This window comes from Garra rufa, chromosome 3 (assembly GCF_049309525.1).
Source record: "Garra rufa chromosome 3, GarRuf1.0, whole genome shotgun sequence".
NCBI classification, from domain to species: Eukaryota; Metazoa; Chordata; class Actinopteri; order Cypriniformes; family Cyprinidae; genus Garra; species Garra rufa.
Window position 1 is genome coordinate 48481198 of NC_133363.1, and position 24411 is coordinate 48505608.

Here is a 24411-nt window from a genome sequence, read left to right on the forward strand (position 1 = left end):
TGTTTCCTGTGTCAGCCACCTGTTATGCAGCTAGACTGTGCGTGGAGCCAGCTTCAGCGCTTCTGGTTTAATCTTGCGAACACTGCATAACACAATATTTTTCGTAACTGTAACTCAACACAGAATTACTGAAGGTCAAGTGTTTCTCCCTTCCTCTTTTTGGTCAAAGCAGAGAAGTATTATTATCAAGAAACATTACTTGCCTAAACCGGTTCTTAGAATTGGGAAATTTCAGAAGCCTGACGTGTGTTGTTTTGCTCTTGTGATATGAAGACAGCATACGTCATGATTATGTATTAGGGATGCATTGGTAGCACTTTGGTTAGTGATTTTTTTTAAACACTTACTTGAATTGGTTGATATTAGAATCTTAAAGGATTAGTTCACTTCCAAATCAAAAATGTACAGATAATTCACTCACCCCCTTGTCAACCAAGATTTGGTTTAAGAAAGACTTATTTTTTCAGTTGTAAAGAAATTATGTATTTTGAAGAAACCATTTCAGGAATTTTCTCCATATAGTGAACTTCATGGTGAGTTTGTACTTCAAAGGGCTCTAAACGATCTCAGACGAGGAATAAGGGTGTTATCTAGCGAAACAATCAGTCATTTTCTTAAATAAATTACTATCTATACTAGGGCTGCACGATATTGGGAAAATATGCGACATGCGATATTGGTGTTGAATATTGCAATAACGATATTTCTTGTGATATTACATTTCCCTAGAGAATTATTATTGTTATCTATTTTTTAAAAATCTTTTATATATGTAATGATCATGCTAAAATAAACAGGTAATAGATATTCTTCTGTCATCCGAATTAAATCTAATTCAGGCTAAAAAAAAAAAATTATGTCAAGGAAGTTGCAAAAATTTTGACTTTAAAACACATGAATGACTTAAAACCTCGGCAGATATTCTGATTTCTGGTTTGCTGTTACCATAGACCTGCAAACACAAAATGAATTGCTTTCAAACATTACTTTTTATTTACATGTAAGAGCATCTTTACTTTTGGTTTCGTTTTAAGGATCGCGCGAAACTCTCAGCGGTGCAGAGCATGCATTCTGCAATACAAGAGATTACTTTAACAAACCATTTGAAAGTCGGAGGACACCAACAGGATTTTGAAAAGCGTGTTCCCAGTGGAAAATACTCCCCTTCGTGAGTGGAACTGGGCCGCTGAGTTATCATCTGATGTGAATGAATGCCTTGTTGTACAGAACCTTTTTACTGTCCACAATCAAAAATCGTCAAACCACACACCCCTAATTGCAATGCAGTTTGTGCAAATCCAGAACAGAGGTTTCAGAAAAAAAACGTCCGTTCCTAGTTCAGCGGTGCGCATTGTCAGTGACAGGAAGACGGCTAATATCTCAAATCTTCATTAAAGGTAACAATAAAGATTACGTTTAAATGGTTATGTAATGTTGGAGAGAACGGCGAACGCATCAGCTCACAGCAGTCTGTGCAGTAGTTAGGTTAGCAAAAGTTTTGTAAAGAAATGAAACTAGGTCGCACCACAACAATTTCTCTCACTCGTACAAATGCTCCCAAACATAATTTGAGGTTGTGCAGATTAAATTTTGGGAGCATAAACGGTGGCAATTTTGATTCCTGTACAGTTCTTTTTAGGCAAAAGTTCAGCGCTTCTGTCATTTTCTCCCTTCATACTCCTGCCGTATTTATTTTTCATTCTCTGCTCTGAGCCACCGGGTTCACCTGTTCGCCCGTTCTAGCCAATAGCATTATAGAACCTACTTGGGAGGCGGGTTTAAAGATAGTAAGCCCCCATCTGTTTGGTCAAATGAGGACAACCTATGCATGCAACGCACAAATGTTTGGCACATAAATGAAATGTCAATTATCGCAACTCTCTACGATACTGATATCGCGTATACTAATATCACGATAACGATAATTTTTCGATATATCGTGCAGCCCTAATCTATATCTTTTTAACCACAAATGCTTGTCTTGTCTAGCTCTGTAATGCATTTGCGTACTCTATGTGCTCTGGTTCAAGACAGTTAGGGTATGTCAAAAAAACTCCTATCTCGTTTTTTCCTCCCACTTCAAAATCGCCCTACATCGCTGCAGAAGTACCGACTTTGAAGTTGGAGGAGAAAATTAGATTTTTCGGACATACCTTAACTGTCTTGAATTGATGTTTCGTTTTAGTTTTATTTAGACAAAATAGTATGCAACTTGTCTATCAGTTATTCATCAGAATTTAAGATTAAAAATCTGGTTTATGTGTATCAGCCAGATTTTTAATATCAGTGCATCATAGCTTAGAATAAGGCCTGTGTACACATTGCTTTTTCATTTTTCATTCTGGCTGAAGCCAATCTGTCAGACTGGAAATTTGATAGCTGACAAAGAAGTTGATCTGGCTCGAAGGTTCTATTATTATTTAGTTTTGTCCAGTTTGCATTCACTTTCCTGTTCTGTGCAAACAGCAGTCAAATTTTTACTGAGTCAACAAACAGATTTTGCACTCTGACCTCTTTGGAAGCAGTGAGTGGGACACTTTGAGGCTTATTGTACCGAACTGAAATCTGTGCTCAGTCTTAGATTCAAACCAAATTTCTCAGTTTCCATTGGCAAATGCTATCTAAAATCAACAGATTCTTTTTTTTAATGTGAATTTGTGCTGTCAGGTTGCACTAGGTTTTAAGAGTTTACTGGAAAACAGTGTTGACTGAGAAATAACTAATTGGCAAAGTTTGCAAGGTTTGTAGCATTATTTTTTTGACAGCTATTTCAAACTGTTAGTGGGAAGTAAACAAAATATCCTCAAGCACAGCTGAAAATTTTATTTCGGAGTTAACACGCTCCTTAAAAACTGAGTAAAAACAAACTGTTCATTTTAGCTAATGGTCATTTAGCTCCTTTCTGCTTAAAGTATTAGTTTACTTCCAAAACAAAAATTTACAAATAATGTACTCACCCCCTTGTAATCCAAGATGTTCATGTGTTTCTTTCTTCAGTCGTAAAGAAATTGTTTTTTGAGGAAAACATTTCAGGATTTCTCTCCATATAATGGATATGTATGATGCCCCCAAGTTTGAACTTCCAAAATGCAGTTTAAATATAGCTTCAAAGGACTCTAAACAATCCCAGCCAAGGAAGAAGGGTGTTATCTAGCGAAACGATAATTTTTTCCAAAAAAATTGACAATTTATTATACTTTTTAACCTCAAATGCTCGACTTTTCTCGTCTTTGCGATTGCGCATGCGTAGTCTGTGAGATACGGGTCAATACAATAAGGGTATGTCGAAAAACTCCTATCTCATTTTCGTCTTCAACTTCAAATGGTCCTACAACGCTGTTTTATTTTGTTTTGTAAAAGGGCGTTTGAATCTTCTCTGTATGTTCACTTTGTAAACACTGGTCGGTACTTCGGCAGCGATGTAGGACAATTTTGAAGTTGGGGAAGAAAACGAGATGGGAGTTTTTCGACATACCCTAACTGTATTGACCCACAGATCTCACAGACTACGCATGTGTATCGCAGAGACGAGACGAGCATTAGAGGTTAAAAAGTATATAAATTGTCAGTTTGTTTAGAAAATAAACAATTGTTTTGCTAGATAAGACCTTTCTTTCTTTGCTGGGATTCAAAGGGGTTTAGACCCCTTTGAAGCTGGATTTAAACTGCATTTTGGAAGTTCAAACTTGGGGGCACCATTAGGGCTGGGCGGTATACCTTTTCATACCGAATACCGGTGTTTTTTTTTTAAATGATGTTCATTTTTCATATACCCCAATACCGGTGAGTGTGTGCGTACAAAGCGCTGGGAACACGTATGTTGACGCAAACAGAAACCGCAGCTTGCACGTGCTTGTCTGAAGCAACACATCTGAGGTGTGGACGTATTTCAGTATATCTGAGAAAGACCCAGGGTTAGCGATTTGCAAAACTTGTAATGCCGAAATTTCAAGAGGGGGTGTGTCTGCAGAGATGAGAGCAGAGATCGGCGCATTGTGCGCAGACAGATGTAGCTTTCAGTGAGAGAAAAACAATGGCTTTACGTTGGTGTTACGTCGCAATATTTTAAAGATATGTCTTTTCTATATACTGTATTTTTATTAATATTTATGCTTTAAAGCCAATGGATATCACACAAGCAACGTGGAAACTGATCAATATGTTAAAGTGAAAGTAAAAACTGACTTTCAGCATCTGATGTGCATTCTTTCAGACAATGAGAGACGATTATACTTCATATGCTGATATTAATTTAGTCCCTTAAAATTTTTCTTGTGCCCCGAACATGGTGGGAAAAATAAATAAAAAAGAAACGTATTTTGTGTAAGGTTTGTTATTGAAAGTCTTAAATAAAGCTCTTAATTTTCATTGATGACTGCAGTGTTATTAGGGGGTTATGAAAGTCATAATTATGATTTCAGGTGGTCTAAAATGTGGGGACTGAAAGACAAGAATTGCGATGAAACTTCAAAAGGCTATCCATTGAATAAATATGAGCGCTGCACGTTTCAAAATCATTTGTTGCGCTACTTTGTATACTACCATTCTGACAGCGCCTCCTGCTGGAAGAGAAACGCGTAGACTTGTAAATGTGAACTTGTGAAGAATGCACAATAAAGTGTTGTGTATTTTGACTGCAAATCATGAATTCTGATTTCTTCACCTCATTACAATTATGAGTGCCACTGTCACTTCTTTGTGAACAGCAGCATTTTGTGAGACCAATCAAACCTGGGTTAATACTAGTCCGGTCAATGTAAGCCAATATACTGCAGTAATTATTCTCTAATTTATTAGGAAATGTGGTTAACACCTAGTCATGCATGAAAAAAAATAAATACCGTCATATACCGTGATACCGTATAATTTTGAAAAATACAGTGATATAAATTTTTGGTCATACCGCCCAGCTCTAGGCACCATACATATCCATTAAATGGAGAGATATCCTGAAATGTTTTCCTCAAAAAACATAATTTCTTTACGACTGAAGAAAGAAAGACATTAATATCTTGGATAACAAGGGGGTAAGTACATTATTCTGTAAATTTTTGTTCTGAAAGTGAACTAATGATTAAAAAAATAAGCTGTTTCTAAGTTGCTGAGTAGTTTTATGTTGTTCTTATATATTTGACGTCTTTTTTATGTTATCTTTTAGTAAGGCAGTGTTTCTTTGGCTATTGTGTTACACCTTGTGGTGTTGTTTTTTTTGTGCCTCGTCACGAGTCTTGCATTCTCATGACGCACAAGTTAAAAATGTCAGGTGTCAGGTTAAAAATGGTTAAAAAAAAAAACACAATCCTTGCGTTCTGTTCCATTCTGTTGCTTTCCCTCTAGCTGTCTTTGAACTCAAAAATATAAACACCCTCAACTGTATTTAGGAGAAGCCGCCTAATTATTGTAAGGGGCATCTTTAAGACTATCTTTTAGTGAACCCAACCAGACTGATTGATTTTGAATGTATAGTTTTGCACATGCCTAAACCAGACTACATAGCCATAGTTAATAATCGTGAGACTATTCAGCAATCTGAGTCTGGAGTGTGTCAGGGTTGAAGGTGAAGTGCTGCTGATTTTGAACCAGACAGCTGAAATGATGCTGTGCAGTAAAGACAAAACAGCCATTCTCAAACATGTCTGGGGAAATACCACACAACCTTTCAGAATACAGATTACCCTTCAAGATGCTTGGTCCACTGTTTACAGCCATCAGCTCCGCAAGAGCAAACTGCTCCGCAGATAAGTAGCTTTTACTTATGAACTCATTGTAATTTTGTGGATGATGGATGTAGTATTGCTTGAGAAGCAAGTAAGGGGAAATGGACTCAGGAGCTACGGTACTTAAACTGATAAAAGAGGATGCCTTTGAATCACAGATTCCTTAATGGAGTATTTTTTTTTTTTTTTTTTTTTTGGATGGAGGAGCAGTTGATCAATGTTTGTTGAGCATCATTCAGTGTGAGGACACAACTGCTCCGCTTTAAGAGAGCTTACAGATGCTGTGTGACACATTGCTTCTGTTCCCCTCTCGCTTATAGTGCTGATGTGGTCTATTTATAGCTGCTGAGGGCCTTTGGCTCTGTTTGATAGCTTGTTTTGTACCTTATAAGAGCCCTTGGCTCCTCTTCTGACATCTCTGCAAAACCTGGGACTTTATTTACGACGCATCTCAGAGGAGAGAATTCTCAGAGCTCTTTTTTCCCCCTCATGTCCATGTGTGCAAAACTACATATTTTCACATTTGGATACATAACTATAAGCTTTTATTGCACAAAACTATCCTTATCCTCACAAAAACAGACCCAAATATATAGCGTAATAACAGGAAGTTTGGAGTCTGAGAGCAATTTTTCAAATATAGTGTTTTTGTAAACGTAGAGATGCAAAATTAAATAAAATCATCTCAGACAGGTTATTTTTGCAAGAATTCTCTGTAAAGCATAAAAAAATGTATATATTTTCAATCTTTAATGACATTAATTTCATTAACCAACTAGTTGGACAATAGACATTAAAGGATTAGCTGAAAGACTTGAATTAGATTTTTCTTGCTTTCGTTGCCTTAACATTTTCTCTGGCTGTGTGAGAAATAGAGTGTGGACTGATCTTATGTATTATTGTGTGGCTTTCTTTTGTTCTTTTTATTATAGACTAGAGCTTTACAGAATTCTACAAGCTGTGCTCCCAAGTTGCTGATTAGTTGCAAAGCCGTGCTGGTGAAAAAGAGAAAAAAAAAGGCAGAGAGAGGGAGAAATATGGGAATGACATGTGAGGAATGGCTGCGGTATTCCACAGAACTGTGTCACTGAACTCACAGTTCAGGAATCCCATATAGGCCCTTTTACAAAAATGTCACCGTCATCACATTTACGTTCCCAGAGCGCTGATTGAAGACCGACCTCGTCTCACCACATCTCAGCTTGAGCGTTAGAAGACCATCCACCAGACTGACCCCAGATAAGCATAATTTCCTTTTCCAGCACTTCGCAATCACAGCAACAAGGCCATCAACGCACAGCTGGGAAGGAAATGGAGGCAGAGATACAGACATAGCAAACAAGCTCTCAAAAAGGAACCCAGCTATTTTTAATAGAAGTCCCAGGTTCCCCAGACAGAGGGAGCACAGACGTTTATTTGGAGAAGAATTCTCCTTGCCGTTCTCCTTCAAGCTAGCTGAAGCGGTTAGCCGATAAAAGACTCTCTGCGCTCATTAAATTCAAAACGGTTTGCTGTTCTTATCTGCAGGTTACTGAGGTTAGCATTTGTTTTTGAGCATAGAGAAAAACCTCAACGGGTCTGGAGGTCCTCTAATCTGAGTGATCAGCTTTTCCACAAAGGAAACCACAATCTTTTTGATATAGATTATTGTTGTTATGCACCTTTTCATGCTGTTCCATTGGAGTTCCATCTTGTCAGTAAACGTGGCTGCGCATCACAAACAGAAATTACCTAGTGGTTACATTGCCATCTAATTACCATTCTAAAACCCATTTTGTGGCTCTTTCAGATTCTGAATTCGAATCTCAGGACAGTTTTCACTTTTAATACAATGACAATAAATCTGAGATGAAGGATGCTCAAATACTCATTGCTGTTTTGGGAATCAGACGTCTGGGTTGTGATACATTAATATTTTATTGTGAAATTGCAATCTTTTGGTTACTAGCTTCATTTATCTTAATTATTCTTCATTACTTTGCACAAGAAGTACTGAACTTGCAACTTTGCTTAATTGTGCTTTACTCCATAAAGCTAATATATGCACATAGACGTGTTCTAGGGCTGGGCGATTAATCGAAAAGTAATCGAAATCGACAATCAGAACCTATAATCGATCAAATTTTTCCAGGTCAATTATTTCAATTAATTTCCCTTTAAAAAACTACTGCGTGTGGAGTCAGGTGACCCCGCTCCGTTACGTTACGTTATTCTGCCGACATGTCGATGGAGCGCTTAAGCAGTATTTATACAGTAAAAAGTATTTACAGGATAATTTTATTTAGAAGAGATACTGCTTATTTTCTACTTTTAATATGTATTAGTTTATAAATGATTGATTTTGTTTCCAAAAGTGCAAGTTATTTATTTTCACTAATTTAATAAAAATGTGACTTTTCGTTGTAAACAATGTGGGCTTTAATTTCAGTTAGTGCTGGGCGATATGACGATATATATCGTGGGGACGATAGAAAAGTGTCTATCGTCCTATTTCTCTTCTATCGTTTCTATCGTTTCTAACCTAATTTTATCAATTACTAAAGAAAATATTGAATTAAATAGGCTATGACAAATATATGATAATGTCTTGTTGCTATGCAATGCATACTCTACCCTATAAGTGATAATCAAGAATAAAGAAGAAACTCCGTCTTGTGCGACGTGACGCTTTACGTTGTTGCGACATGCTTTAACTCGTGAGTGATAGCCTAAAGATGGAGACGCCAGAAGTTGAAGATGAAACGTGGGGGTACGTCAGTGATTTGGTTGCATTTTGGCTTCAAGAGCTCCGACACGGAGCAGAAGGCAGTCATGTGCAAACTCTGCCGAAAGACTGTTTCCGCGCCCGATGCTGACGCCTGTTTCACACACTCCGTCTGCAGTGCGTAGCCTATGTGTTGCGTATTTTTTTTCTGCACCCATGTTAACGGATCAGAGCGTTCACATTGCACGCGGTTGCTGTCCGGTAGTGCGTTCCAGAAGCGGTGCGTTTGCAGCAGTGGAGCGATCGTTTTTTGGAGCGAGTCTATTTTTGCTGTGCTGCATTGCGTTGCATGCGCTGAATGAAAGTGACAGCGCATTGTTCGCTGTAAAACTGAACATGGATTGATACGGAAATGTACCATAAATAGATATCAATGCAGTCTACTGTGTTTCACAGTCAACATGTGGTTTTTTGGCTAGGTTTAAAATAGTGCAGTTTTAAATAAACAAGGCAACATAATAGATTCTTTAAAATATGGTTTTTAATAAAGATTTAATGCGAAAGAAAGGCACAGAGAGCCAACTATTTCTGTCTGTGGTAAGTTTTAATTTAAAATATTTGTGATAGCCCAAATTCAATATGAAAAGGAAGATATAGCCTATAACCTATGCTGTTTAAATGTGTTGCAACTTGCTTGAGCAAATACAAATCTAGAAGTCAAGTGCATTGAATAATAGCCTACGTTGTTTATAATACGTTGAGTTTAAATGTGAATATGTCTAGTATTATTGTATTAGTGTACTGTGATAAAAGTCAGTCCCAATGCTGAAAAAGCACGTTTGGATTTGAAATTAAAATAACGGATAAATGGTGTGTTTGTGGTTAAACAGCTGCGGATCAGGAACTGACTGCAAATGCGTCATGTGTGAAAGACGAGTTTGCAGACGGAGTATGTGTGAAACATACTTTGATACTTTATTTATGAAAACGTACTTTATTTTGGTATATCGTGATATATATCGTTATCGTGATACAAAATAATCCATATCGTGATACATGATTTTTCCATATCGCCCAGCACTAATTTCAGTTGTTCAACACTGATGTTCAATAAATAATCATAGATAGTAGAGATAGTGTGTGCCCCCTTCATTCAAAAATCTCTCACTTGTAATATGTGAGCATATTTACTGTACAAAACTTGTCAGTGAACTATGAGGGCAAAAAAATAAATATTATTTAAATATAATTTTATTAATGAATAAAATATTAATCGTAATCGGGTTAAAATGTTCAATTAATCTAGATTTGGATTTTAGGCCAAATCGCCCAGCCCTAATGTGTTCCATAGTTCCAGCATGTTTATTAGGCACTTTCGCATCGGAGGAACCTTTTTATAGTTCCTAGAACTATTGGCTGAAGTTCACGCTTTTTGGCATGTTCGAACCACAGGAACTAGGAATGCATTTTGATCTAGGAACTCTAGGAACTAAGGGTCTGTTTACACTTGTCATGTTTGGTTTGATTAAAACAAACTTTGGTGTGATTGCTCTGTTAGTAGGCATGGGCCGGTATAAGATTCTGACGGTATGATAACCTTGGATAAAAATATCACGGTATCACGGTATTGTAATAACTGCTCTACAATGTTATATTTAAATGTCTGGGTAAATTTTTTTTTTTTTTTTTAACTGAACACAGTATATTTTATTTTAGGAAACATATAGAACATTTTGTAACATGGAACATCAGGCAAAATAATTAAAATAAATAATTGAATCCTCTTAATTAAATTAAATTTCAGTCACTTGAGTGAGCCTAAGCCTGCAGCTCAACAATAATCAACAAAATAAAATTTTCAAAAACAAATCCTTCTTAATAGAAAAAATGCAATCACTAATCAAAGCAAAAATATGACCATAAGTGACAGTTCCAAAAATAAACAAACACTCAAAGACACGTGAGAGCCAGCAAGTTTTTTTAAAGGTGTTTTGTTTGTTAAAGGTGCACTGTGTAATATTTAAGATGATCTCTAGACAGAGGTGCAATAACTATGTTTTCAGGGGTGCATAAAGACCTTAATGAACCATTGTGTTTTTATTAACTTAGAATTATCAGCTTGCGAAAAAAAAACAGACACAATAATGAACAGTAATATTCACAATAACAAAGTTTTATTGAAAGATTAAGTAAATATAATTCCTTAAATTACGTTTTAAAAGAAATCTCACTATTCGTTGCTGTCAAAAAAGGTGAGATTTTAATCCTGTATGGTCTTCCGTAGCTCTGTAAAGGGAGGGGTGAGCGGTGGACTGTTGCAATTCACAACCTCGCCACTAGATGCCGCAAAAACCTGCACACTGCACCTTTAACATAGCAGAAGGCTTATAAGCAAAGACGTGATTTCACTTTAACTTAATTGTTGTACTAATGTTCAGTCATAGAAACGTAAGGTTAGTACCAAGGGGCAACCTCCCGCTCTCTCTATTGAAACCAACACGGAAGTATCTTAAAATGCAATTCATCGACTGGCCGCTAGAGACTGGCTGCAAAAGAGAGTCAGTCCCATTGACTCCCCATGTTAAAATGCTCAACTTTACAGCAGAAAAAAGTATGTTTACAGCCTGGTTCAAAAAATGGTTTTGGTCTATATAGCTAGTTTTGCCCTTCATGTCAACTGTGAGGGGGGTGAATTTTTTTATAACTCATCCGTTTAAGTTATATTAAGCCTTAAAGTTCAGCATAATTAAGGGAGTGGCCACTTGAGTGACAGGGGGATTGCCGCTGCTGTCACCACTGTCGCGCTAGGCGGGCGTGGTTTCAGCAACCAGCTCCACCCACGTCCCGCCTTTTTGCCCATTTTTGATTATCCGGGAGTGACGCGCGGTGACGCGATTCCAAGATGGCGACGGCCGAATCCCGCCCACAACAGGCTTCAAAATAGCGCTTCAGAATCCTACGGGTGACGTCACGGATACTACGTCCATATTTTTTACAGTCTATGGTTAGTACATATAGTCTGCACAATCACAGACACGCGCCTGCAGCACTAACCGCTGGGGGAGGGGCTGCATTGTTTTCGCTGCAGGTACGCACACACACATCCTAGTAGCGAGTCCTGCGCTTTTACTTTGACGACACAGAAAATGCACATATCGTAGGAACTCTATAACTTTTTTTGTTTGCGGTTTTGAAACCGTGACTTTTTCAAACCGCGGTAAACCTTAAAAAACCGGTTATCATCCCATGCCTATCTGTTAGTGCGGTTCATTTGAGCAAATGTGAATGCTGCCATCCGATCCCTGGTGCGCATCGAACAAGCGGACCAAGACTGGTAAAAAGATGGTTCTCAGTCCGCTTCCAAATGAACTCTGGTGTGGTTCGAATGATATATGAACACAGCATGGACCAAATACTTCTAAACGAACCAAAAACAGGAAGTAATGACAAGATGCAATGCTATGCGACATGATTTCACGAAGGGAACAAGCGGTGTATCGAAAACAAAACGAGCAGACGGCAAACTTGGAGCTTTTTTGAGCTCTTTGTGAGTTTGCAGGTGGTAAAAATGAAATCATATGCACGCAACAATGAGCGTGCTTAGTCCAGCAGACGGCATTGCATGTATTCGACTTAAAGTGGCGATCAGCAGACCGATCAGTGAATGGGTACTTTGATGTCATAGACCCGCAGTGTGAACGCACCTTTTCCTTTTGTTTGGTGAGTTCCATAACGAAATATACATCATTCAACTTGACCAATCAGGTTCTGAATATATTACTATGCCTTTAGGCTCAGTATCTTTAGGTTCACATTCAAAAATGCCAGTGTGAATGCTAAGCGGACCAGGACCTTTCCTTTTTGGTCTGGGCCAAATGAACCAAACTACAAGTGTGAACACACCCTACATTAGCTCTTACTTCAGGGTAAGGTCTAAAACAGTTCTATCAGTGACGTATGTATACGCTGATTTAGGGCTGGTCGATAAATTGAAAAGTAATCGAAACTGAAATTCAGAATCTCTAACTATTTTCCCTTTTTGGTTATTTAGTTTTTTTAATCCTGTTAATATTTTCACATTAAAAACATACTACTACTATGTGTGTAGTGTACGCATTTAGTTCTGGAAACTCCATTTGGGGGAACTAAGGGTCTGTTTACACTTGTCATGTTTGGTTTGATTAAAACAACCTCTGGTGTGATTGCTCTGTTAGTGCGGTTCATTTGAGTAAGTGTGAATGCTGCCATCCGATCCCTGGTGAAATAATGAACTTGAGTGCGCAGAAGACGCGACATGTGAACGGCCCCTGTGACCGTTGCACTCGCGTCTTTTGCAGTGTCTCGCACGTAGGGCTGGGCAATTTGGCTTAGAATCAAAATCTCGATTAATTGAACATTTTAACCCGATTACGATTAATGAACGATTATTTTATTTATTAATAAAATTATATTTAATTATATTTATATAATAATTATTTTTTTGCCCTCATAGTTCACTGACAAGTTTTGTACAGTAAATATGTTCACATATTACAAGCGAGAGATTTTTGGATGAAGGGTGCATTACTTGATTTTAAAATAATTGAAGGAAACACACTATCTACGATCTATGATTATTAATTGAACATCAGTGTTGAACAACTGAAATTAAAGCAAGCATTGCTTAAAACGAAAAGTCACATTTTTCTTAAATTAGTGAAAATAAATAACTTGCACTATTGGAAACAAAATAAATAATTTTCAATGTTTTTCATATTAAAAGTAGAAAATAAGCAGTATCTCCTCTAAATAAAATTACCCTTGTATATCCTGTAAATACTTTTTACTGTATAAATACTGTTTAAGCTCTCCATCGACATGTCGGCGGAATAACGGAACGGAGCGCTTGTGTTTTTTAAAGGGAAAGTAATTGAAATAATCTTCCTGGAAAAATTTTAACGATTATAGGTTCTGAATGTCGATTTCGATTATTTTTCGATTAATCGCCCAGCCCTACTCGCACGTGAGTGTTGTGTTTAAGACGCAGTGTCAAGACAGAATTTTAACTTTTACACACAGTGCTACTTATCGATGTCAGTTTCAGAACAGTGGACCAATCAGAAGATCACGGAGGCGAGGCAAACGTTGGGAGCTTTTGTTTACAGTAGCAGGTTGGGATGGCAAATTTTATATTTGACAGCAACATGGTGGAGTAGGCATTCTGCCATTCCTGAGCGCTGTGTCTCGCATTTTAGACACAAAGTCGTGTTCTGTGTAAATGGCCAGTAAGAACCTAGAGTAAATATTTGCGCATATAGAGTGACAAGACAAGATCAGTGAGAGTAAGATCACATGCAACAGCGATCATGAGTCAGATTCACATCTATAACTATGAGGGCAAAAACTAAAATTAAAAATAATCGTTCATTCATTGTAATCAAGGTAAAATGTTAGTTTAATCAAGAGTTGAGGTCATATTGTCCAGCCCTCCGCTGATTGGCCTATGAAACGGCCTCCTGTCATTTTTAAAAAGCCATGTAAAAATATTTACTCAACAAACAGCAATAATAACAGCATTTAGCTACCTGTTGTCGGCAGCGTTGTGTTCTTTTCTCAGCCTCGATGATATGTAACACTGCAGGTTGTCGTAGGAGATTTAGTCAGATTTTTGTTCTCTTTTAATCATGTAAATTGTGTGTTTACATTCCATCTCCTTTATCATCAAACCTCGACACACAACAAAAACAGTTCCGATCATGGCGTACTCTATTCACAGATTGTTGATGTTAGTAAATGCTGCAAATAAAAATGTCACTCGCTGCCGCTTTATAGTTCCTGCTGCCGGTGCGAATGCAACCTTGAAAATGGGCAGAGGGGGAAATTGGTTCTCTAGGAACCACCATTGTGGGTAGATCCTAGAACTATGTGGTGCGAAAGCCCCTATTGTAGCACAAAAACTCTATTGCTGGTCAGTGTATTTTCCCAAAAACACTTATGTAACTAAATATATTGATTTTTGCCTGAGAAAATTGTGCAATAAAATATTGCAATACTTTGAAATGTAAATTCCCACTCCACCTTCAGTGCATTATGGGCCAGTTCTCCTGGAAGCAGGGGTCATGGAGGACTGACCTGGAGTCAGTGATTAGTACGGTTGGAACAGGTAATTAGCATGGCAGCTGTGGTGGTTCAGAGGTGAGCACCAGCTCCGGTCTTCTGGCTGACAGCTGGACAGACTGTTAGGCCACCTGGTCAATTTACTTCCTCGTACACACACACACACGCACATGAGAGGCTTCCTGCCAAACTTCCTGTGCCTCATCAAGGCTCAATCCTGATTAATTTGTAAGCCCGGGCAGTGCGGGCACTGCAGAGAATAATCATGCTTTGAATCAAAAGCACTTTAATTTGTAATTTCGCTCATTTTTCATTCTTGCATAGAGCTATTTTTTTTTTATCCAAACCAGTCCCTGCCGGCCAATTATGGCGGCAATGTGTGCGTTGGAAATCCAAGGATGTTTTGCGCCTCTGTCATCTCCAACTGGTGGCAGGCTCAGGCCGGTATGGGTGTTTCCAAAGGGTTTCGTTGTCTGTCAGTCTAACAATAAGACTTTGACACAGTCGAAGAGAAGATGGGTGACCTCATCGCTCATAGCCTCTTCATTTGCTGCACTGCAGTGACATCATTGGGCCGCGGTTTTCTTCCACCTCTTCTCTCGGATTCGATTCTCGCCGCTGCACCTCATTTCATGCACCGGTGCACACATCTCAGCATGGAGCCATGCAGGTGTGTGTGTGTGTTTGTAAGGGATAATGTGGAAGTGTGATTGTCTGTTTTAGTGAAAGACTGTCAGAAAGTCTATTTAAAGGCTGTGGTGTGAAACGCTACCTTTTCTCAGTTACTCTGGGAATCTACTTTTATGATCATAGTGTGTGACACTTAAAAGCATTGTAAAGGAATAAATTAGAAATAAGTATCTGTTGCATTATGATTTAATTTCATCGCAATTTAAACTAGAAGGACCAAGCAGTTTGCTTTGCTTTTGTCAAGTACGCCACCCCAAACATTATTATTACATAATAGTATTATTAGATAAATATATTATTAAAATATATTATGTAACCAGAGCAGCATGTTTTTGGATAAATATTTCTGGGACAAAATTGCATGACTGCTCATCTTGGAATTATGATAAATGTAGATGCATTCATGCCAAACTAGATGTTCTACTATGAACTGGTCACGTCATTGGACTCTGAATAATGCACATCTATGGGAATACTTTAAATGCCAAAATAAATCTGTGTAATTTGACTAATAAAAAGACAAACCCACAATACAAGTATTGTATGTCTTAGGTTAGGGCTGCATAATATTGGGAAAACATGCGATATGCGATATTGTTGTTGAATATTGCGATAACGATATTTCTCGCGATATAACATTTCCCTAGAGAAATGCCTTTTTTTAATTATTATTATTATTATTATTGTATTATTAATCTATGTTTTAAAATCATTTATATATGTAATGATCATACTAAAATAAACAGGTAATAGATATCTGTCTGTCATCTGAATTAAATCTAAATCAGGCTAAAAAAAACTGTCAAGTAAGTTGCAAACACTTAGACTTTAAAACACTATGAATGACTTAAAACCTCAGCAGATATTGTGATTTCTGGTTTGCTGTTACCATAGACCTGCAAACACAAAATGAATTGTTTTCAAACATTACTTTTTATTTACAAGTAACATACTCTCAAGAGCATCTTTTAAACAAAATATTTCCTTGCCTTGCCTGTTTTGTTTTTAAATAAAATATTAATAAATATTAATAAACAAATTAAATAATAAAAAAATACTATTAAACACAAAGTTTACTATTAAACTTCAAAATGTTAGGAGCATCAAAAACAAAAAAAAAAACATGAGCACCCAATTTATTTTTAGTAATGCACCAATCTTGATTCTTCATGGCCGATTCTGATTGCCGATGTTTTACAAGAAAATGGGCTGATTCTGAAAGCCTTTTTAAAATATATTTATTTTACTGCCTAAGCAAGGGACAAGAATGAATGAAAATATGAGTACATGAACAAGAAGTTTATTTTCTCTATTATAGGCAGCCATTTAAATTAGAGACAACCTCTGCATTTTTAAAGAATCTACAGTATAAATAACAAAAAATAAAGGACACAGTTCTTTCTTAGTCGTGCAGACAATAAATGCATCCATAATCAAAGTAGACTACTCTTTCAATATTCAAAGTACAAATAGAGACAGATTTTTTCAAGCATGATACAGAGTTATAGACAGCTACAAATCTTAATATAGCCCACATATTAATAACAGCCTAGATATTTTATGTAGCCTAATTTGCGCGCATTGTGGAGTCGCTCTCTAAACACGGGGTATTAAAATTGTATTTGAATGCGCGTGCATGTTTTACTTTCGGTTTCGTTTTAACGACCGCGCAAAACTCTCAGCAGTGCTGAGCGTCCATTCTACAATACAAGAGATTACTTTAACAAAACCATTTGAAAGTGGGAGGACAACAAACGGGATTTTGAAAAGCGTGTCCCCAGTGGAAATTACACCCCTGCGTGAGTGCAACTCTGCCGCTGAGTTATCATCTGATGTGAATGTATGCAGCGTTGTACAGTAGCCTATATTGAGACTGAGGCGCCAGAATAAACAGAATGTGCGCGCTGTAAGACGAAATAGCATATTTCTTCAAAAGCCGATTGTGGAGACCTTATAACTGTCCACAATAAAAAATCGTCATATCACACACACCTAATTCCAATGCAGTTTGTACAGATCCGGAACAGATTTTGGTTGAAAAACAAAACAAAAAAACGGCCGGTTTCTAGTTGAGCGGAGCGCAGTGTCCGTGACAGGGAGTGATTGACGGCTAATATCTCACATCTTCATTAAAGGTAATATTATAAATATTAAGTTTAAATGGTTGTAATGTTGGAGAGAACAGCGAACCTGTCACTGCATCAGCTCACAGCAGTCTGTGAAAAGTTTTTTAAAGAAATGAAACCAATTGTCATTTATCGCAACTCTCTGCGATACCAATATCGCGTATACTGTTATCGCGATAACGATAATTTTTCGATATATCGTGCAGCCCTATCTTAGGTTTATTTTTAGTTTTATCTTTTGTTAAGGAATTAACAATAGTCAATAGGTCATTAGTAAACAGTAATGGTAACACTTTACAATAGGGAGCACTATTGCTATACACAAGTTGCTTATTAGCATGCTTATAACTAGGATATTGGCTGTTTATTAGTACTTACAAAGAACACTATTGCATTTTTCTGCACAACCATATTCTAGATCTTTTAACCCTACCCCATACCTAAATATAACTACTACAAACAGTTTATTGAGAGAAAACTCTTAGTTAATTGTGATAATGTGTTCCCTAATCTAAAGTTTTACCACAGAAATATTACCAGATAACTACTGTTCTTTAAGCTGGTCAGGTGGTACAAGTTGAAGATCTCTGACAAATACTGAGTTGTAATTATGAGTTCAACAAGGGTGAGACTGCCTTTTACAGTAATTCCAATTTTGCATGAATGCACCCTGTGTACTATAGCATTTTATGTGAAAAAACATATCCACATTAAGCCAGTAGGCTATATGTTATTAAATGGATCATGAACTGCCCTTTTGTATTATTTTGTACTGTTTTCTGTGGTCCACTTATAGCCTTACCAAGATTTTTACATCAAAAACATCATAATTTAGAGGAAATAAGCTATTTTCTGTCCTGTTTTGACTCTCCGTTTGACGTTTAAATGGGTGTGGCGGATTGTAGATTTAAACATAAATGTCCACTGCTATGATTGGCTAACAGATTTGCATGGATGCTGCAAAGCAGTAGTGACCAGGTAAAAAACAGTTACTCACGCTTGTGTAAGGCTGGGCGATATGGCCTAAAAATAAAATCCCCGATTTTTTCACAAAAAATCCGATTTACGATTTAAATCGATTTTTTTCCCCCCTACTTCTTTTAGCATGTAAAGAAACCCCAGCTTTTCCACTATATATATATATATATATATATATATATATGGGCACCATATATTTTGCAATGTACATAGCAACTGCATCAGTGATCGCTTTCCACCAGGCCCCATTCTTATCATACCAGACACAGTAAATGTTTGTAAGACAAATAAATATGAGATGGGAGGAAAATATATATTGCCATGCTTTTCTCTTGCACTTATATCCTATACAAAAATATACAATTTTGAACACAGAAATATTAAATGATTTAAAAAACTGAAACCATCTGCCAGCAGGTGGTGGTAAGACACTGATTTAATTACTGAATCATATTCATTTGATTCGTTCGAACGGATGGTTCATTCAAGAATAAAGCAAGTGACTCTTTATGAATGGGGAATTGAATCATTTCACTAGATTCGTTTAAAAACGCACGTTCATTCATAAACGAAACACCGCTGTGTTTGAGTGGAGATGCGCAGCGGCTCAGCTGTGACTCGTTTCAGACTACTTTTGACGACGAAATAGAGCAAAATCAGGCAATAGTGTTATAGTCAGACAATGTAAGTCACTTAATAATAACTTCTTGTTTATTTAACTGTTGTAATAAATCAATATCTCGTTTACAAACTCCCTTAAAAATTATTAAAAGCTGTCACTCATCTTAGTTCGCAATCTCACAAAGCTCTATTATAATAAACGAAGCTACTGCCCATTCAGTCTCTTATTTACACTCTCTCTACACTTGAGGTACATTAGTCAACACGCAAAACACATAGAAACCTTTGAAGCTCCTCTCAGCGCAAATACAAATATGCTGGTCGGGTCAGTCGCACATGGTGCTCCTAAATATTTTTTCATAGTCGCACGTAGTAGTTTCTTTTTGCCCTTGAAGGGCGGGTCGCACCATTGAGAAATTAGGTCGCACTCTAGAGCCCTGATATGCAAATAATTTGCCGTTGTCTTCAATCATCTCTCTACTCTGTTTATGTGGTAAGTGAAATTGTATGTACTGTAATGTAACAGGCTAACTGGTTAACAGCTAATCATGTCCCCTTAGTGACTCGCGTTATTTTACCAGAACGCGTTGTTTTCCGTTCTGAATACATATTTTTTTTTTTATAAAAAAAAAATCGCGATACCTCGATTTAATAAAAAATTAAATAGTCTTAAAATGTAAATTCGAATTAATCGAAAAAATCGAAAGAATCGCCCAGCCCTACGCTTGTGTGTTGCGACATTACTGTCGGATCCAATATAGCTGGCACAGCATCATCTTTTAGTTTCAATCTTTCTAAAAATCCTGCATTGAATTATGTTTGTAAATGAACCCACAGTAAAATGAAGTAAACAAAGGACCAAATTCTTACTGACGCGGTCCATTAAAAATAAAGTTCACCACTCTTTTCTAATGTTGAGATCAGAAGGAATGCAATGCAAAGACTGTTTTTCCACAACCTGGCACTGTCTTGTTGTTTTTGGAGTCATCTTTATCGCTTGGTTTCTGCGTAGACCTGAAGCTGCATGCACGAAATGGTGGGCGGGGCAAAACAGGCAGAGATGTAGAAGCAGGCGTTGATCTTCTGTGGAGGTGGTGTTTAGTCACACTATTATGTCATAAAGTGGCACATTCCACAACCTGTTGTTTTGGCAGATTGGCTTCAGTATAAGCTGTTTTTAGTCTAACAAGAAAGTTTTGAGTTATAAACCTAACAGGGTGTTTAGTATAGTACAATGATCTCTTATATAGGGCTGGGTGATTTAACCTAAAGTCAAAACCTCAATTAATTGAACACTTTGCCTCAATTATGGTTATTTAACAATTATTTTATTTCTTTTTTTTTATATTATTATTTTTTTGCCCTCATAGTTCACTGAAGGGTTGTAGTGTAAAAATACTCCACTAGTAAATGTGGGATAGTTTTTTTCTAAAGAAAGAGTGCATTTTTGAAATCTTTGATTTTAAAATAATTGAAGGAAACAAAGTATTTATGGTTATTTGTTTAATATTTCGAACAATTGAAATCAAAGCTTGTTTGAAATGAAGACGCCACATTTTAGTTTGTGGTACGTCAAAAGGTGTGCAATCATATGCATATGTGTTTCAAATTGTCAGCAGGGATGGGGAGTTTCTTGCTCATTTTCACTCTGTTATTTGTGCCTCTCTCAGTCTTTCTCTGTTTAAGACAATGGACTTTGTGATCAATACCACCAAATGTGTTCAGTTTAATCTGATTAAATCAGCACATATCCTCACTTCAGACCAGTTTTTCACTCTATTTCTCTTTCCCTCCCCCTCCCTCCCAAAGGAGCCAATCAGCTCGCAGACTCTCCTCCTGACCATCATAGAAAATGAGTGCTGGAGCAAAACCCATGGTGTGGTTCAGGGCTGGAGAGCGAGAGAAAGAGAGAAATGGGTGAAAACACTGCTGAACAGGCAGCCATCTCGTAACTCATTCCCCAACAGGCTGCAGTATGTTTTTAATAGTAGTCACAGTGCGTGAATATGCATTAATCTTGGGAGGAGAGGCTGAATAGCTCAGTGGAGTTGACTTGAATTTTCAGGATTGCACACATTTATTAATGCTGTTTGTAGTACTATTACTATTGCTCACTATAAGTACTAAACTTTGGCATGGAATTTGTTTGTGGTACGATTGTGAATGATACCTTAATGTGCCTGTGTGTGCTATTACTTTTCTAAACTATCAGAATTGCGTTTTTTTTTTTTTTCTTCTCTCTGGCAGGCGATATCAAATACATAAATATAAGGAAGGATCTGAGCCATATCTAGAGACCAGAATATCAGTAGACTTAGGAATGTTCTTTTTGGACTTGGACCAGTAAGCAACCACCCAGAATAACCTAGCAACCACCCACAACACCCTAGCAACTAGGGCTGGGCATTTTTACAGATTTCCACAGTTTGATTCCAAATTTCTACAGATTTGACTTAAATTCATTTGTGTTCACCACAGTTTAGTTTAGTTATGTTTACTTTGCTTGTGTACATTTCTCAGTTAAATAAGAAGCATTTCTAGAATAAAAATGTACAGATAATGTACTCACCTCCTTGTCATCCAAGATGTTCATGTTTTTTTCTTCAGTCATGAAGAAATTATGTTTTTTGAGGAAAACAATTCAAGATTTTTCTCCATATAGTGGTCTTCTATGGTGCCCCGAGTTTGAACTTCCAAAATGCAGTTTAAATGCGGCTTTGACCGATCCCAGCCTGGGAAGAAGGGTCTTATCTAGTGAAACGATCGATTATTATTGTTTTACATTACAATTTATATACTTTTTAACCTCAAATGCCTGTTTTGTCTGTCTGAACTCTGTTTTTTCTGGTTCAAGACAGTTAGGAAATGTCGAAAAACTCGCGTCATTTTCTCCCCTCAATGTCCTACATCTCTTTTTTACTTTTTGTTGTAAAAGGGTATCTGATCTTCTTTGCATGTTCACTTTGCAGACACTGGGTCGGTACTTCTGCAGCGATGTAGGATGATTTTGAAATGATTTTTGAAGTTGAGGGAGAAAATAAAATGGGAGTTTTTCAACATTCCCTAACTGTCTTGAACCAGAAAAAAAAAAAAAAACGTTCAGGCAGAGCTAGACAAGACAAGCGTTTGAGTTTAAAAAAAGTATATAAATTATTTTTAAAAAATAGATAAATAACCGATTGTTTTGAAAGTTAAGACCTTTCTTCCTCGGCTGGGATCATTTACAACTACATTTGGGATTGTTTGAAGTGATTGTTTAAAAATGAACAACAGGCCTTCAACAACACTGTTGGTTTATTTTTACATGTGCGCGTTTGGCACTGTTACAGGTCCATAAAACGTCTTAAAATACCTTAAATTCAGTTTTATCTAATTTAAGTCCATAGAAAGTCTTAAATATGTGACCCTGAACCACGAAACCAGTCATAAGGGTTAATGTTTTGAAATTGAGATTTATACATCATCTGAAAGCTGAAATAAATAAGCTTTCGACTGATGTATGGTTTAATCTGGAATTTGTTGTCCAAATGAAGTTCTTAACGATACATATCACTACTCAGAAATTAAGTTTTAATATATTTATGGTAGGAAATTTACAAAATATCTTCATAGAACATGATCTTCATTTAATATCATAATGATTTTGACATGCAATGTATGACTGGTTTTGTGGCCCAGGGTCACATATTTTAAAAAGGTGTAACAAAAGAAATTAAGAAGTTTTATGGAAAAACAGAATTACAATCCAATGTGATGTAATTATTAAACTTCAAAAGACTATGATGGCTTGCACAATTTTTTATAGAAATAAAATATTAATTACAATAATTGATTATATAGATTTTACTATTATTGGCACAATAATATTTTTTTGCCTTTATTTAAATACATTAGTACTATATGAGCAAAATTCAATAATGGTCAACCTCAAATTCATAAATATTGGTATATAACCAATTTTAGTACATATGTAAATATTAAATAAAACATGTCTTGAGTATTTCAAACTGTGCCCCAGCATGTTTAAGTAAAATAATGTGAAATACATGATTTGTTTTGAGATTGTATGGGTTTGTTCTGTAGGGATATACGGTTTTATTTGTGCAGCTCTTAAAGTGTCTTAAATTTGATTTCAAAAACTCTGCAGATACCCTGTGTTATCCAAAGTGACTTATATCACATTTTATTAGTTCATGCATTCCTGGAAATCAATATTTATTTAACAGATATAATAATCATCTCAACCAATAACTGCTCTGTCAGTGGCAACTGAAGGAAATCTTAAATTGCTTTTCTGTGTTTCACAGAGTTCTATAAAAATTATAATAAAGTTTCTCGGTGTATATTCGAGGCTTATCTACACACACTCCACACTGTAGTGCATCGCATCTTCAATTTATAGGCCATTTGTACCTCACTGGCATCCTATAAGTGTGTTTTGTAGATGTATGGCCCATACTAGTGTACTGTCTCTTTTGCCAGATCCTTGTGATTCATCATCAGACTCCAATTGGGAGCTGCACTACTTACTACTAGAACTCCCTATTAGAACAACAGACAGGCCCACAGGGCCAAAATCCGACAGATACGGAGGAGTCGTCTCCCTCATTACCTGCTCTGTGTGTGAAAAGATGTTTCTCTCAAGGGAAAGGGGGTAAAGAGATTTGCCTTTGAAGAACAAAAAAGAACACTATGGGCTGTAGGAGGAATGTCTTCATTATGCAAACAGGACAGAATAGAAACAAGAGTTTTCGAGCCTCTGATGGCGTTCAAGAGATGCTGCTTTCGGATGCGAGTATGCAAAGCAAAACTGGGATGCTGCTGCATATTTAAAGACGTGACGCTCTTTGGATCTTCTCTTGTCTGTGAGTGTTGCATAACAGAACGGCTGGGTTAGAAGCCTGTCTAACCCTCTGTGCAGCATACAGAGAGATATTATGAGAGTCCGCGGAGATCTACTTCCATTAGCACCTGCCGCAGATGCTTTAATGTGCGTTTCATGCAATGCAGAGGCCCTGCTATGTTTGTGCCCATGCTGTGTTTGTTAGAACATCTTGTGCAGGATCTTTGAACTGTTCGAGATGTGAATCAGTGGTGTGTGCTGCTCTAACATGTGCCCCATGTGTGTTTTCAGACTTGATCCACTGCACCAATGAGATGAATGTGAACGTGCCCCAGCTGGCCGACACTCTGTTTGAAAGAACCACCAACAGCAGCTGGGTTGTGGTCTTCAAAGCGCTCATCACCACACACCACCTAATGATGTATGGAAATGAGGTGAGAGATTCTGCTTTGGTGCTTCATCCTTTTTTTTTTTTAATGTGGCCAATATCTTCCTCAGCATGACACCCTTCTGCGCTCTTACCATTAAAGATCAAGCTCTGTCAAATTGACCCTAAATGACAAATCACACCTCAGCAGTCACAGTTTGTGACTGAGCATGTGTGACACACAGTGACAGTCAAAGCATTTTACTGGT

General features: G+C 37.1%; 1 protein-coding gene across 5 annotated transcripts in view; it reads left to right on the forward strand.

Moving 5' to 3' along the window:
* Window positions 1-24411, forward strand: part of LOC141331291 (phosphatidylinositol-binding clathrin assembly protein) — an 87133-nt gene that overhangs the window by 2200 nt on the left and 60522 nt on the right. For all 5 annotated transcript variants that reach the window (XM_073836300.1, XM_073836303.1, XM_073836301.1 and 2 more), the window contains exon 2: window positions 24067-24209. In XM_073836300.1, the coding sequence (XP_073692401.1) occupies window positions 24067-24209 (143 nt within the window). The remainder of the gene's footprint in view (window positions 1-24066; window positions 24210-24411) is intronic.